The 16,817-nt window shown below is 33.7% G+C and overlaps 1 protein-coding gene across 1 annotated transcript in view; it reads left to right on the top strand.

Annotated features, from left to right (window-relative positions):
• The window catches only part of LOC149777155 (nucleolar complex protein 4 homolog), a 50,177-nt gene that overhangs the window by 8,201 nt on the left and 25,159 nt on the right, over positions 1 to 16,817 (top strand). Inside the window, exons 3-7 of the mRNA XM_089941852.1 lie at positions 856 to 959; positions 6,412 to 6,516; positions 11,049 to 11,189; positions 12,922 to 13,027; positions 13,914 to 13,999. Of these exons, the coding sequence (XP_089797978.1) occupies positions 856 to 959; positions 6,412 to 6,516; positions 11,049 to 11,189; positions 12,922 to 13,027; positions 13,914 to 13,999 (542 nt within the window). The remainder of the gene's footprint in view (positions 1 to 855; positions 960 to 6,411; positions 6,517 to 11,048; positions 11,190 to 12,921; positions 13,028 to 13,913; positions 14,000 to 16,817) is intronic.

The raw sequence follows: 16,817 nt of genomic DNA, 5'->3' as shown, positions 1-16,817 counted from the left end.
TGAGCTGATGTGGAAACAGTCTTCATGTATCAGAATGATATAATCTAGATTGTTGATGAATGAATTCACAATAATCCCAAAATAGTGATTTTTTCCCCACAATGTCAATGAGCAATTGGTAATTCCAATGAATAATTTTGAAATAAATGATTCCTCTTAAATTATATCTGAACACGACAATAAATAAATCAAGACTGAACTTAAAAGAGTTAATAATTTCATTGAACAGAACCTTATGTAAAAACCTTAGATACAATAAAATGACCAGAATGTTAGAAATTCTCTTCCAGAACATTCTAAATTTTGTAAACAAGACTAGACCAGAAATTAAATATCAGTAAACAAAATGATAAAAATGGGTCGAGCGCACAAAATAAATATACCTCAACATAACCAATAATTTCAATAAAAAATAATGTGTTTTTTATCAACTCATAGCATATTTACTTTACATTTTTTTATTCTGTTTTTATTATTATATGCCCTATCACATCTTGTATGTTTGTTCTTGTGTATATGGTTTAACAGCATCTTGGCTCAATACTATTTATATAGTGCTGATTAAAAGTTGTACAAATGTAGACAGAAAAAAAGAAACTAGTTAATCAAGATCAGCTTTTTTACAGCGACTGCTTGATAATTAATGTTTACATTGACTGCATAATAATTAATGTTTACAGTGATGCTTGATAATTAATGTTTACGGTGATTGCTGGACACTTTAAATTGTTCATTGATGTGAGAAATATAATTGTTGCTTACAGTCTGGTTCTGTGTGCCTTTAAAGGAGTACCTGGAATGATTGTAGTTACCATTAGTATTACTTTTCTCATTGGTTCATATTTTCCACTTCAGAGTTGACGAAGGAGGAGGAATACAGACACTGGCTTCAACAACAGTACATGTCAGTAATTAGCAAGTTTCTGGAATTATTAGAAAGCAACAATACTCAGTTACGGGTATGTCTTACACGTATACCTTATTTTGTAACCAGTGGATTGTAGATCATGCAGTTGTAATGGTTGATAACGCTGCTTAACTAGGGTGGCACTGTAATTTTCCGAAGAAGTCATCAAATTATCCCAAATGATACTGGCATCTATGATTATTATATAAGGTAGGAACAAATGGTTCCATTATGGAATTGAGTTTTCCAGCTCCAGCAATCTGTTGAACTTTTCTATTGAAATTTTTCTTAGTTTATCCTTAATCATGCCTTTCTGCATGTGCCCTTGTTAAATATTAGTCAATTGCATCATTATGCAACCATTAATACTTTAAAGGAAAAATCTGCAAATGAGGGGGAAAAATGTAAATTTTAGTCACCAAATATGAAATTCTTTTGTGGTCATTAGTGTGATCATAGATTATCTTTGAATTATGTAATGTCAGCCTTCCTCATCACCATGCACATTTCATTTGTGTTTAATGTTTTCATAAACACTACTGGTAGTAAAGAATTCTTTATAAATTTATATGAAGTCTGTTTCATCTGTCTTTTTTATCTTTTCTAATTTCTTTAGAAACGCCAACATACTATTTGACAAGAAAAGTATTTTTTAACATGTTCACTAGATAAGCACGGTACAAAATCTTTGTCGTGTCTATCACCTTGGATCTGATATCATGGGTGGAAGGGTATACCCACAAGCAAAGTTTGTTACAGTCCATAATTATATTTTGATTATTTTAAAAGAGAGCCAGGTTATTTAACTTCAACCATTCAAGGTATTTTTCAGTTTATACTTAACTGTTATTGATGGTGACATTTATTCTACTGTGTGGCCAACTGTTATTTGCATCATGAATGCTCATAAAGTCCTTTAACTGACACATCCACACCCCGCTCTCTCTCTCTCTCTCTCTCTCTCTCTTGTGCATTTTATTTGGCTAAATTAAAAGTATATTTCCTCATAAAATAAAGTATTTATTCTTTACATAAAACTGTGTAGTTGGTGATTTTATCATATCTGTTTAGGACCCATTGATGCATCTTGTCAGCTAGCAAAAATGCTTCAAAAATTGCTGAAATTATGAAGTTTTCTGTGTCCTTGTTCTGACAAATGCCTTTTTTCTTTCTCTTTTTCATGTTGATTACATTATTTTGACTAAGGAGCTTTGTAGATTACAAAATAATGAAAATAGTTGATCATCAGCATCTCAAGAAATAATAAATGATCAGCACAGTTATTGCTAAAGGGTCCTTACCATTCAGATTTATTTATGACTCTTTGATTTAGAAATTGACTGATAATTTAGACAACATAAACACTTTATCAGGGTACAAAAATGAAAGCAGACTTGGATGTTGATATAAAGCTAGGGCCTGACATCAGAAATTTGCTATTGTTGAGACAGAAGACAATATTGGTGTGGCATTAGAATTAAGTGCAGCTCTGCTTCTCGTTTTTAGCTGTACTGGTCATGGGCCAGAAGAGTTTCAGGGATGGGTTTTCGTCCATTAGCACTAGTTTGCAATCCCAACTACTTGGAGGGTTGCCATTAAACTTTACGCACACGTTAATCCCAAGGTGGAGTCGGTCCTAAATGAAAATGTTGCCATTTGACAGCCAGTATGGCTGCCACAGCAGCTTTACTGCAGATCTTGTTACTACTCATGAACAGAAATGCATCGTGACATGGGGTAGATTTTACCAGAAGACTTTTAATGATGTCTGGTTTGCCCTAAATGAAGACAGTCATATAATGCCCATCTTGAAAATCTTGTTATTGTTACTGCTTCTGGATATATGTTCATATCGACATTGGGTTATCACAACAACAAAAATTCTTATCATATCTAGCTGGTACTGAATGAAAATGCTCTATCTGATGGTATGGTCACCCTGGCAGACATCTTGAAATCTTTATATCACTATTCTTGAATAGATGGTTCCTGATTTAAAAAATAAGCCAATTTTGCATCCAATATGGCCTCAACAGTGGACATCTTGAAATCTTGTTAACGCTCAAGAGTATCAGAGATAGTTTCAACACTTACCAGTTCTTTTAAGAAATTGGTTTTTTTTTATTTCTAAAAATTGTTTTCAGGGAAGTAGAGCAGCAATTTCTTTGGGGGACTCTTGTTTGTAATGCTGATCTACCAAACAAAAATATTAAGAGTAATATAATGCTTTATCTGAAAGTAATTAAACCTGTGATTTCAGAAAGAGGTACCAGTTAGTTTGAAAGTAATAAAACGGAGATTTTAAAAAGTATTTTGGATTATGTCTTTAAAAAATGTATGCATGATTTTACCATTTATAAATATCTCAAAATGAGTAATAACTCTTGAAAATTGAACATTTTCCAGAAAATGCATTAAAAATCAAATTTTGAAGCTATGTATGAAATAATTCAAATATCTGAGTGAGCAGGGGTTGTAAAATTTAGGTTATTTCAGGATTATCCCAGTAGCTTGTTATGGTTATATTTTACCATGGATACTGCCATTAAAATTAGCTTTTTAAAAAGTTCTTAAGTTGACAGAAAAATTTAATCAGCTTTAAATGACATAAAAAAACAAGTCTTAACTGCATTAAAATAAAGAAAATGCATCCACTATATACAGTGATCTATATTCATTGGTAATGTTGGAATTACATATATTTTAAAAAGAACACTTTTCCTCATGCTTAAACTTGAAATACTCTCCTTAAATTTCAAGTGAGCTATTTCAAATTTTGTTTAATCTGTTGAAAAATTATAAAGTTTTTAAATGACAACATACATGACTTAACTCTAGTGAACATAAAGAAGTACATCGAATGCAGCAAATTGGTAATTATTTGACAATATCAGAATCGCCTGAATCGGAGCAATTACACGGATATACATTCATCAGGTACAACATAAAAGCAGTTTATGTTATTTTAGAGATATAATATTATGTTCATGTTTAGATCCTAGATATTACTCGTAAAGTTAGTGTAATGTTCCCAAAAGGTTGAGCTTTTAAAATGGTATCAGAGGCAATGAAAAAATGCATAAAAATCAACAATTGTTACGTATTCAACAGTTGCAGCAGAAAAACAGTTAAATTTCTTTTAAAGATAGAAGTTTATGCTCATGTTTAGATCTTAGATATATCCCGTTAAATTAAAACTGTTTCTCTAAAATGTGGTGCAGTCTTCAGCAAATTTATTTAGCATTTAAATATGCTAAATATAACTTGTTTTAATGGAACAACAAGAAATGCATAAAACAGAGTTCTTAAAGACATTAACACCCAATTTGACTGACAGTGTTACCAATTTGACTCTGTTTTACACATACCTGATGGACTCATTACTCACATAATAAAATACTTTTCTTGCAGTACTTAAACTAAACCATACAGATGATAATGCCAGTTTTATTGGTGTTAAATAACAATTAGATCTCACAGAATAGGAGAATCAAACTGCATATTGACATACAATAAAAAGACAAGTGTTCTTGCAGCAGACTTGCATATAGCCAACCCCATTGTGCTCTTGCTTTATAATCTCTACCTTGTGTTGTCAATAAGAGCTTTCACTGTGTCAACCTAGTGCCAGTCTCAGTTATACTGTCTCTGGTTTTAGTGGAAACCCATGTTGATACATCCGTCAGTTCAAGAAAAGAAACCATAAAGAAGTTTTGTGACTTTCTTCTGTGCAGTTAGGAAGAGTACCAATAACAAACAACTGCTAATGGAGGACTGGTGCAGACATGTCATATAAATTCTTCTGGTCTTCGATCAGTAGGAATTAAAGGAAATGCCTAATAGAAATACAGTGAATGAGTTGACAGGTAATTGACAAATGATGCTATCATCCTATGAAGTTTTAGCACTTTTCCATGTGTAAATGGCTCTGATGTCTTCCACTGCTGTCACAGGATCAGACAGCTTACGTCTTTCATTGCTGTCACAGGATCAGACAGCTTACATCTTCCACTGCTGTCAGAGGATCAGACAGCTTACATCTTTCACTGCTGTCACAGGATCAGACGGGTTATGTATTTTTCTTCAGTCCTTCATTATGCAGAGTTGCAGTGAAGTTCTAATTTTTTGTTAGCAGTCCGTTTTGATGAATTAAACTCAGACAACCTTTTTATTTTGTATGTGTGTTTAAAAATACATGATTTAGAAGTGTCTGTTGAGTGCTTATTAGTGGATCAGCACATGCAGGTCAGTCGTGTCCTTTATTCTGTCTGAATATAACTATTGGTGAGCATATAGGGCAGTGATTGCTTTGGTTTGTGTCTAACAGACCCTGAAATGCATTATTCAGTCATGCTAAATTTATACAGTATAAGATAATGGAATTTTGTTCATTAATGAATGTATAAGCAAATAAAAATGTCACCAATTGTGTATTAAAAAAATAATAATCCCTTTTGGAGCTTATTAGTCATATTGGTACAAAGATTACTCAATTTTATACAACCACATTAAGATAGAAGGTATTACACTGTATGTTATGTTGTCTAACCTTTTACCAATTTTGCTTCTGCACAATAACTTGAGTTCTCCACAATTCCTAATCTTTGTAGATGGCTTTAACTTGTGTGAAGAAGAACCATATCTTACTGGGGGGTCAGAGTCGCAGATTCTGGGGGGAAAAAAATAGTTTCTGCTTGATAATGTTAGTCCAGTATACATACTTTTAAGAAACTTTGTGGATGGCTTTCACTTGTGTTAAGGAAGAACTTATTAGTTATTGGGTCAAAAAATGGTCAAGGTTGCTGACTTAAAGAAGAAATATGGTTTCAGCACATTAACATTGCAAACTGTTGATTTAGGGTTCACATGATCAAAAGTCTTTGACAGTATGGTGAAAGATGACAAATGGTTTCAGAACAGTAACAGTCATGCATCACAGACTAGGACTTGACTTTGTGAATGGCTTTCATTTGGGATTAGGAAGAATCCTATAAAGTTTGTAAGGTCAAGGTCATTGTAGTTGAAAGAAGAAACATGGTTTATACACAGAAATTTCAGTTCTTAACCTTCACCAGATGACTTAATTGTTGCATAAGAAACCTATTGATTATGAAATCAAGGTTACTGTCTTATGAAAGAAAATTGTAGACCACATTCCAAACTTTGTGGAATAATTTTCGTTTTCAGGTTCTTGACCAAACTTTCATAATGGCTTGTGCTTATGGGAAACCAGTTGACTGTTGTATCTAAAGGTCATAGATCACAGATATGGTCAGTCTAATGAAAAAGTAATGGTTTCCATACATTAAGTTCAAAATCACATACTTTGACCAAAGTTTTAGGTCATCAAGACCTATCGGTCATTAATCTCCAGTCTTGTCCATTCTCTGCTAGAGCATACACAGGACGTATAATGTGCCATTCATAGTAATCTTGTTAATGAATTTTTTTTATCTCTGATCTCACCTGACCTGTTGCACTTTGTGTTCTTGTTTTCTTTTTAGGAGATAGTGCTGTCGGTATTAATGAAATTTGTGGCAACAGAAGGTAATCACCCAGTCACAAAGGTCCCAGCTAAACAACTGTGTTTTCCCACAAAGCTGTTTCAGGTAATTGCATTGAATACTACCTATAATTATATGCTCATTTTTATATCCATTAACACTGCATTGTCAGAATCGTGCAGTATTTTACAATATTGAACTCGCACACACAATTCATACTGCACTCATGAAAGAACTGCTTTCTATTGTAAACAAACAACGGATGCAGGTGCCAGCAATTTTGATTTGTAAACAAATTGTGTTGACTCATGTAGTAGGCCCTTTACGTTTTGTTGATTAAATTTGTTTCTGAATTAACTAAAGCAGATGTCTTGCGGACTGCCACATACCAGCTGCTTTGCTACATTCCACGTTAACTTTTTTTATACAATGTTTCAGATTTAGTTGGGTGATAGACGCCAGATTTCATAAAATTGCTGGGTACCTACAAATAACATGCAAGTGACAAGGCATAAACTGTCTTCTTTAGCTGGTAATAAGAATGGCAAAAATATACTTAGTTTTACGTACTGAATTTCCTCAAAATGTACTTTCTTTGTTCTGCAAATCCGAATTACATGAACCATCTCATGGGTTCTCAAGCTTGATTACACATTTCGAAATTGTACTGTAATTTCGTCTATATTCCAAAAGCAATTGTTCCTCCTTACTGCACTTAAAATGAAATTTACATTAAATTTCATAGCGTCTTTTTGATAATTGCAATTGAAAGATTTCATATTTTTCCCACAGTATGATTTCAAATATTCAATGACAGAACAGAAACACACTTGCAGCTGAAAACACGCTTCTCCCCAGCTGCTTCAATCAGATGTATTTCATGTAGAATTTGCACAGATGAATCCAGTCCATAATTACGAAATTTCATAGAATCGCCAAAAATACCAAATTCTAATCATTCCAGATCAAATGGAAAAGTTGTTGCAATACACATTCATTCACAATATGACTCCGAATTTCAGTTTTATCAAATGGATGGATATACTGCACTCCCAGGGTCATGCAGTATTCCATCCGAAAAACGTGTGCATATTTTCCCATGCAATTGCAGTAAACCTATAATTCTTGATTTTTTAATTATTTATCCTGCTCTTGCGTAATATACCAGCAGATCTGGTTCTGCTACAGTGTTCCTTTTATATATGACCTGAAGTGAACAGACATATCTGTTTGTGTTATTTTGGAGGGACGGGAGGCTGCTGAGTTTGTGAGTTACATTATGTCAGAAAGAAGTAAGTACAAAAAGGGAATTTGTTCATCATTCACTGGGAAATAGTGATGGGCAACCTGTTTAAATTCATTCACATGAAGATGTAAAATGGAATTTTCAAGTTATAACATTTACAAAAGGTTTGAATATATTATGATTTCATTTGGTTTAATGTATATAATCAAACAATTTGTGCTGGAAAATATTTGTGTCGACTCAATGTTTTGGTGAACCAACTCACAAACTTGTTGCCCAAAAAAGGTAGGCCTGAAGAAAATTGAACTCTTGATTTTCATTTGTGCCTTAAATGATTATACTGAGTGAATGGAAATATATATATATTTTATTCAGATCTGCTGCACTGTTTTAAAGACATGGCTGATCGGTTTCAAACATTCATGTCTGTAATTGGGAATACAAGATTTGCCATGCTCAGTATAATTGTGTAGTCACAAGGTCAGATCCATCGTTGTTGGTACATTGGTCTACCAATTCATTGTTGCAATAAAGTTTTCAGTTGTTGAAAACAAAAGTCACTGAAAAACGATTTTAGCGGCTGCTTGATCAAACATTGATCTGATTATGGAACTACATAATGAAACAGTTTAAAAATCTGTCGGATTTGTGAAGCCTTCTCTGGGAGTTTGGAACCTATGTGTTTTTTTATATAGTTACTTCAAAATAGATTGAATGATTATGTTATATAAACTCCAAATTTTTTAAGGATACTGTGAGCAGCTTGTGAAAGGTAATTTAAATGTGCAATGAAATTATCTCCACACTTTCTAAAATCTGGCAAAACTTCAAGTGACTTTCAGCAACAGACAACTTCTAACCTAACCAGAATGAATTTAGGTGGCGCTATACAGTTTCGCATTTTGCATAGGGTTAGGAATTTAAAGAAAAAGAATGTCCCCGGCTTTCCTCACTGGTTATACTGGCTATTTAAAAAAGACCTTGTATATCTTAGGTATAATGCAAAGAACCTTTAATTCCCTTTATTTTGGTGTATGATTGATGGGTGTACTATGGGTTATAGAGTATACAGCTTGGCCTTACTTCAAATGTGCACCTTTCAAAAAAGTGCTAGCTCTACTTGGTCATTTTCACTTCCTGAACTTCAGAGGTCAATTGTATAAAAAAGAGCCGATAACTTTTTTTACATTTTATATATTTGGTAATTCATTCATTGCACTTTCAGAAGCTGGTATTGTCTAGTCTGGCAAAATTCATTTTCCCTATTTTAATAGCTGTTATGTATAGTGTACTTTAGACTAATTCAGACTGATTTTTTAACACAAGGGAGCAGTCATTTTAGTTAGCAGTGTGCTTAAATCATGTAAAATTTCCAAAAGTACAATATCCAAAAGAAATATCATCCACATTACATTAATGTAGCATAGAGGCATGCAAACATTCTCTCCACTGTGCATGTTTTAAATGCAAACTACTTCACCTTACATACGTCACTCTCTCAAAACTACATATTATCTGGTGAGCGCCACCTTAGAAACTTCACAACAAGGACTATTACTGATTTCACTGGTGAAGAGCTTACATATATGGATTGGGAAAATCTTTTTTGTGTACCACAAAAGTGAGAAATTTTCCATTACCAGAATGCTGAAAAGCAAGACTAAGGTAAATAGGTAAATATCTAGTTTTGTATTCACTTTTACATGCAATAAAACCAGATTTTCGTAAGCAGTTTGTTTTCCTTTCAATTCATGTGTAGAATCCAGTGATCTCATTGGCAGAAACTAAAGTGACTTTAAAAATGACCAATCAGATGTTTTGAGCCTAGACTTTAATACTTGGTTATGTTCATGAAATCAAGGTCATACTGTTAAAACTATCATGATATTAAAATTGAAAAACTTAATAAAGAAAGTTAAAGGGGTAAAATGTTATAATCTAGTTAGATTAATCTCATGTATTTGATGGAAATATTTAAGCGGTAGGAAGAAAACAAGGCTGGAACTAAAAACAAATTAACATTACAGGATAATTTATTATCAGGTGTAATATTTTAAAGATAGGACACGTTTCAAATTTATCAGATTATGCATTAGCTTCAGTTGCATGACAACTGTTATTTAATCATCTTGGACTCAGAATCACATGTTTGTTTCCTCATTCAGCACTTTAGAAAACATTTTTAAATGTTATGAATTTAAGTGATTTGTCTGGTTTGGTGTTCTATTGCACAGTCAGACAAGAAATTGGAGTAAAGTGGCCAAGTCCAGCATGCTAATCTGATGGTAGACTCTAAACCTGCACCCTTATGGTTGTGAGTCCAGCATGCTAATCTGATGGTAGACTCTAAACCTGCACCCTTATGGTTGTGAGTCCAGCATGCTAATCTGATGGTAGACTCTAAACCTGCGTCCTTATGGTTGTGAGTCCAGCATGCTAATCTGATGGTAGACTCTAAACCTGCATCCTTATGGTTGTGAGTCCAGCATGCTAATCTGATGGTAGACTCTAAACCTGCACCCTTATGGTTGTGAGTCTAGCATGCTAATCTGATTTTAGAAATTAAACCTGCACCCTTATGGTTGGGAGTCCAGCATGCATATCAATGAGCCACCAAGGTTCCTAACTCCATTTATCACCTCTTATGACATGTAGGACAGAGATGTTGCCAGGGCATGCATTTGCATGAATCACGCAAACAATTTTCACATTTGTGCACTCGGAGAGCAGTGATGTATGAAAATTCCTGCAAATTGGTTTAATGTTTCACATATGAAAATGTACCCTAAGCAGTATATAATACTTCTAATCATTCAACCTTAAAGAGCCTGTCACGACGTAAGTCACATCAGTAGAGATATTATAGCACTTGTCGCAACATTGGTCTTTTTCGGGTAGACAACTGTTTACACCTAGATTCTTAAGCTTAACTTGATTTTTTTTAAAAATGGTGCCAGTTGTATTTCAGTTATGGCTGCAGTTGATGTCATTATTCGTCCTAAATGGATGATAATTATGACATGGTGTTTTCATCAGAAAACTTAAAATATATCCACTCTGTTTTTGCAAGTGAAAATGATGCCAAGCTGACATGCAATATGTGTATGACAGTAGTGAATTTGAATTTTTTTAATTGGTGAAGAATATCATAGATGGTTTTAACACTTGACAATTGAAAGGAAGAAATGATCTTATGAATTTGGGGGGAAAAATTTATACAGAGTAATGCAGCAGTCCCTTCAGTGGAAAAAGGGTTTTACATTGCGTCTTATTGTAAGAAAGTATGAAAAACATTGACATTAGAGAGTTTAAATGTATTTTAAAAAAAGAAGAAGTACTGTTGCATTTAACTGTTTTATCATTACTTATCTCCATCTTTTGTATTTTTCAGAAAATTCTATTATCTCTTCTCTCACCAAACACCAATTTCCAGAATGTCTTGATCAAGTTTGAAGAATATTTTACCTATGATGATGCCAGGTATTTTATCTTCAGATTTCTTCTGTCAGACATGAGGCAGAAGTCAAAAACAGTAAGCGGTGATTTCATGATCGGCACAATAAGCAACGGGATTTTCTTATTATGTGTGGAATTGCTGCATACCGTATATACTCAATTTACAAGTTATGGCCAACTGAAAACTGCAAAGATCCAGATAAGACATTACATAATGCACCAGCAGATATGGGTCTTTGAGGTTTGATGGGAGTAATCAGTAGAAGAAACAATAGAGACCCGGATTTGCTAGTGCATTATGTGATGGTAGATCAGGGTCTATGTTGATTGCGGTTGGACATGACTTATAAACAAGAATATACTGTACACCAAAATCAAAAATAATTTATAAAAATGTTTCAACAATTCTATAAGTCTTCATTGAGATAACCATTATTTTCAGTTAAACTGGAATTTTAAATTTCAGTTTTCATCTATTTCAGCTTGAACATTTAGTTATATTATTCATCATCACTTAGCAGTTGCATCGATCCAAAGATTTGTTTAGTGCACTTTTCTTGATTCTCAACATGGACTGTTTTCAACAAGAAACAAAGAAGTTGTCTGTATTACTATACTTCTCTTCTAGATTAATACAGCATGGTTGTTCCTTTCTTTTCAACCGTATTATTTCATGATGGTAATCTATCTTTAGAGTTTACAAAATATGATTATGTTTTTGGGTGCTGTGCCCAAAAAGAAAAACATGTTTTGAAAACTCCAAAGATACGCACATTAAATGGGATAATCAGATAATCAAGCCTTTAACAGCAGATATCTTTTTCTGGGTGCTGGATTGGCCCTTGTTGATGCAACATTTTGATTTGCAAGATAAGAGAACACTAATTATTGAACTGAAATTGAAGTATTTTGTATTTAATCCCACAATTTAGATTCTGCCAAGATTTTTGCATTTGCATTAAAAAGAATGATTTGTTCATCCTCAAGTCTTGTCAAAGTAATGGAATGAATCTTTATGCATTTAGCTTAAGTAACTGTTACCCAAATTTAAGTAATGGAGTGATAAGCATAAAAGAAAATTAGGTTGCATCTTCAAAAGCCATATGTTAATAATATTCTTTGCTCTCTTTTCACTCATGGTTACCTGCGGTGAGATTTCCTTGTGTCACATGAATATGCATAAACAAAGATATTTGTCAATATTGGTCAATAAGGATATATGTTCGGAAAGAAAATCTGATTGGCTAACTCAGTCAGCATGAAAGATCGTGTTGGGTCAATTTTAGGAGCAAATTTTACTCAGGCTCACATTGATTGGTTAAGAAATATAATGCACAGTCATGGGAAAAAAAACTTGGAAATCGTATCAATGGCAGGTACAGGTAAACACACCTATGACTTGTGATGATCATTATTCAGTGATGTAGGAATAATGTATGACTGGTTCCCAGTGTTTGCTGTTTATGTATAGAAAGAGATTTTCTATCCCAGTGGGAAATACTGTAGTTTAAATTGCCAAGTTCCAGTCCAGATGTAGATTTGCCATGTGTGATATTAGTGTATCTTACTAATGAGACAAAAAGTATAGAAGAAGTGGAATGGAAATGGAAAAAAACATAATCAAACTTTCAAGATCTTTTGAAAAGTATGATAGCTGTATAACAAAACTACCAATTATCCTTAATGTTTGTTTATATATATATATATATATATATATATATATATATATATATATATATATATATATATATATATATATATATATATCACTTTATTGCTTTCTAGGGTACTGTTATATATAATTTCAGGAAACGAGTGAATGCTATTTGTCTAATATTCTGTCCTTGCTGGAACATGCCACATTTCCAGTCACAAACACTGAAGTCCTCACAAACTTCCTCACCAAGCCTCCAGGTATAATTCTCACAACAGATTTTAAATATATTTATCCTCACCTTCAGTCATGACCTGAATTTATCAGAAATTGACATATTTTTATGAAATATTTAATTAGCTTATAATTCTGATAGATGGCAGCCACATCGTTATTGTCTGCAGTTATAAGCATTCTGGTGTTTTTGTACAACATTTGAGGGGACCTGTTTGGCAGAGTGGTCTAAAAGTACTCACCTTTAACAATCACTGCCATCTCACCTCTGTCTGCATGGGTCTCTGGCTAAGTCAATGTGGGTATGTGAGAAAGCTTGCCAGTAGCATCCTGTGGGTTGGTGGGTCTTACTGGGGTTTCCCCAAGTTCTTCACCTGTTATACTGGCTGTTGTGTGTTGAAGAATGGCATTAAACCCACATCAACAGCAACAGCATACAACAGTCGCTTCCTGAATTTGACATTTTAATTTCATCTTAAACATTACTCTTTCTAGTAAAGTATCTTATTTTCAAGGAACATCTAATTTTCAGTTCATATATATATCAATTTTGATTCACTTTTAGTTTCTGGTGGATTAAATAGTGGACCAAGCTTCTACAGTCTGGCTTCTTGGCACCGGTTTTGCTTTTTAAGGTTCTTTTTATTGACTTGGTTTTGAGAAATACCATGAAACATAGTTTTTGAAATGCAGATATTAGCCAGTTTTTACATATTTAGTCCTTTCATGCAGTATCAACATAAATATTTAGAGGCAGAGATTCACTTTGTTTGACCAATAACCATTAAAAAATATGTTAACTCACAAAAAGTAGTAATATTCATTTTTCTTTTGGCATATCAGTCGCAACTTGAATTCTATAGGCTGTTTCTCAAAGGTTTACTAACATTATACTTTTTCTCTTATTTTCAGAAGAAGGCATGTCAATAAAACTTAACAATCTAAAGGAACAGAAGAAATTATTTACAACAGTATGGTTAGAATTTTTGAGATTCAAGGTAATTAACAAGAAATTGACTTGGTGTTTGTTGGTTATATTATATCCATACATTTGTGCATATTTTGAAATTCATCACTGCCATTTCTCTGTCCAACCATCCATCCATCCATTTATTTATTTATTTTTTGTTTTTTGAAAAATGATCAACATCTGCAAAGAAAGTTATCAGAATTTGCTATCGTATTAGACTGCAATGAATAGATGCTAACGGTTTTGGATCATTGAAAAAGTTCTTGGGTAGGGGTGGATGGTGAAATTTCACATTTTCACAGACAATGTTGATCCTTTATGGCAACTCAAGTTCCATCAGCACAGATCGAGGAAGGTTTGTTTTATCTGATACAATGGGGTGGTGAGTAGAAGACAAGAAAAGGTTCTGGATCTAAGATGGACATACATACCTTCCTCAGTGGACTCCTTGTGACCTTCAACACCATCTATTTTGATAGAATGAGGGTGATCATATTTGGTATGATATTTTGTCACGCTGAAGGTTTCAAATCTTAAATGTTGATATATGTATATATAGGGGCTTCCCTATAGCACCACCTAATGAAGTCAGCAGACTGCTTCCCTCATTGGTTATAGCCCCACTTTATGAAGTCAGCTGAGTCTGTGGTCATCACATCCATCAGCAGTTTGGTTTCCACAAGATAACTTTCATAAGAATTGTTGGAGTGAAACCAAACCTGCTTTTTCTTCATGTTGATGAGACCTCACAAGAGTTCAGTTTCCAGCCTCCTTTGTCATAATTTTGAGGAGCACCAACCCCAGATTGTCTGACCTACTGACTTTCATTTTTTTACCTTCAGTGAGAAATGTTTGATTTCAAACCAAATTTGGTATGCAACTCTATATTGATGATACCTTGAATGAAATGAGTGCTGGAAATCTTGTCATTGGTTTCTGCTGCATAACTTTAAAAATGCTTGTTAGATTCCAAAAAAATTTGGCATAGTTTTACATTGCTGAGACCTTGAATGAGTTTGATTTCCAGTTTTCGAAAATATCATTTACAAGAGTTGTGACCCATGATGCCCGATACCACTAACTGGTTCCACAGCATAACTTTTCAGAGGTTTCCCAATTTCAACTAAATTCAAAGACATCATTTATAGGAGTTGTGCCCCCTGGTTCCCATTCTTCAGAATGGTGTCTACAGCATAGCTTTATCAAGAATTTCAGATTTCAACCAATTTTAGTAAGTGACGGATTGATTCAAACTTGTGTGAGTTTGATTTCTAGCGTTCAGAAACTCATTTACAGTATTTATGATCCCTGATTATTACTTTACCAAGGATTGTTGGATTTCCAGATTTGGCATTTAGCTTTGTACTAAGAAGACCTTGATCAAGTCTCATTTAGAGCTTTGGGTAACATCATTAGAGAAGAAATGACCCCTAATTTTTCATCCTCTGAACTTTAGTTTGTGCACTATAACTTTGCTAAACATTTCTGGAATTCAACCAAATTTATCATTCACCTTTATATTTATAAAACCTATAATCAGGTTGTTTTCAGACAATCCATGGCATGAGATAAAGGAGTTATTTCATTATCAAGAATAGCTGGTTTTTATCAAAATACCAGACTGCCTGTCTTAGTGACTTTGGTTGTCTACAGTATTTATTGCCAAGAATGGCTAGATTTCATCAAAACCCCTGACAGGCAGGTCTGACTTTGGTTTCTACAGTATTTCTCTACCAAGAATGGCTGGATTTCAACAAAACATCTGACCCTCTGTCCCCATGACTTCGGTTTCTGTAACATTATTTTACCAAGAATTGTTGGATTTCAACAAAAACCCTGACTGACTGTTCTCCTGACTTTTGTTTCTATGGCATATCTTTACCAAGAATGGTAAGATTTCAACAAAAAGCCCCTAATCCATGTTTCCTTTTACCCTTGCCACCCCATTTTTTATATTTGGACATTTATGTCTGGGTGTAGGGTCAGAGTCCATTGCCTATCGAAAAGTTGGAATTCGCTGACACCATCTGGTGTCACCATAGAATAGCTGCTTACTAGACAGCTAGCAAACTTGAACGACCTTCCATCAAGATATACCTACATGAAATCAATAGGAATATGATTTATTTTCTCAGAAATTGCAAGTGTAACATTTGTTATTTATGTCTTTAATGCACTGACAGTCCAGACAGGACCATAGCGTTGATGAAATTTGACCTGGAACTTGCCATTTGCATTCCTAGTCACATGACTGTGCAAATCTGACAACCTACATGTCACAGAGGTCAGAGGTCAGAAAAGATTTTATAGTCATGTTACTAGGAATGCGACTGGTTCTAGGTCGAGTTTTTTAATATTTTACTAGGAAAAATTGGTTTCATGCAAATTGTCAGGTTGATCAAGCTGTTGCTAATGGTTTATGGCATTTTCTAGAAATGCATCCAACAAATAAAAAAAAACCTTTGGAGATGAAAGGAACATTAAGCTTCTTAAAGGGTTTAAAGAAATATGCTTAGAAGTATAAAAAAAGAAATATTCAGATTCTTTGGGTATAAAGACAGGAGCAGCAACAATTACGTTAATTGGACACTGTCATGTTGATTTGAGTATGTCTCATAGTGGGAGAGATGATTGCCATCACTGTGTGAAATTTAAAAAATAACCCAAAAATTTCAGACATCTAGCAGGAAGTCTTTGAGCTCCATAGGGTTTGGCTTTGCAATTCTTTAAACTATACTTGGGGTAATTAAAGTAAGTGTATTTTGTAAATTGTTGTTGAATATAATGTTTTTCTTTGCTGCATCAATCACAGATCGCACTTCTGAACTTGAAAGGCATGTTAACAA

The sequence above is a fragment of the Sinohyriopsis cumingii genome, chromosome 18 (assembly GCF_028554795.1).
Source record: "Sinohyriopsis cumingii isolate HCF-2022 chromosome 18, ASM2855479v2, whole genome shotgun sequence".
In the NCBI taxonomy this organism is placed as follows: domain Eukaryota; kingdom Metazoa; phylum Mollusca; class Bivalvia; order Unionida; family Unionidae; genus Sinohyriopsis; species Sinohyriopsis cumingii.
This window is presented reverse-complemented; position numbering and strand designations above follow the sequence as displayed.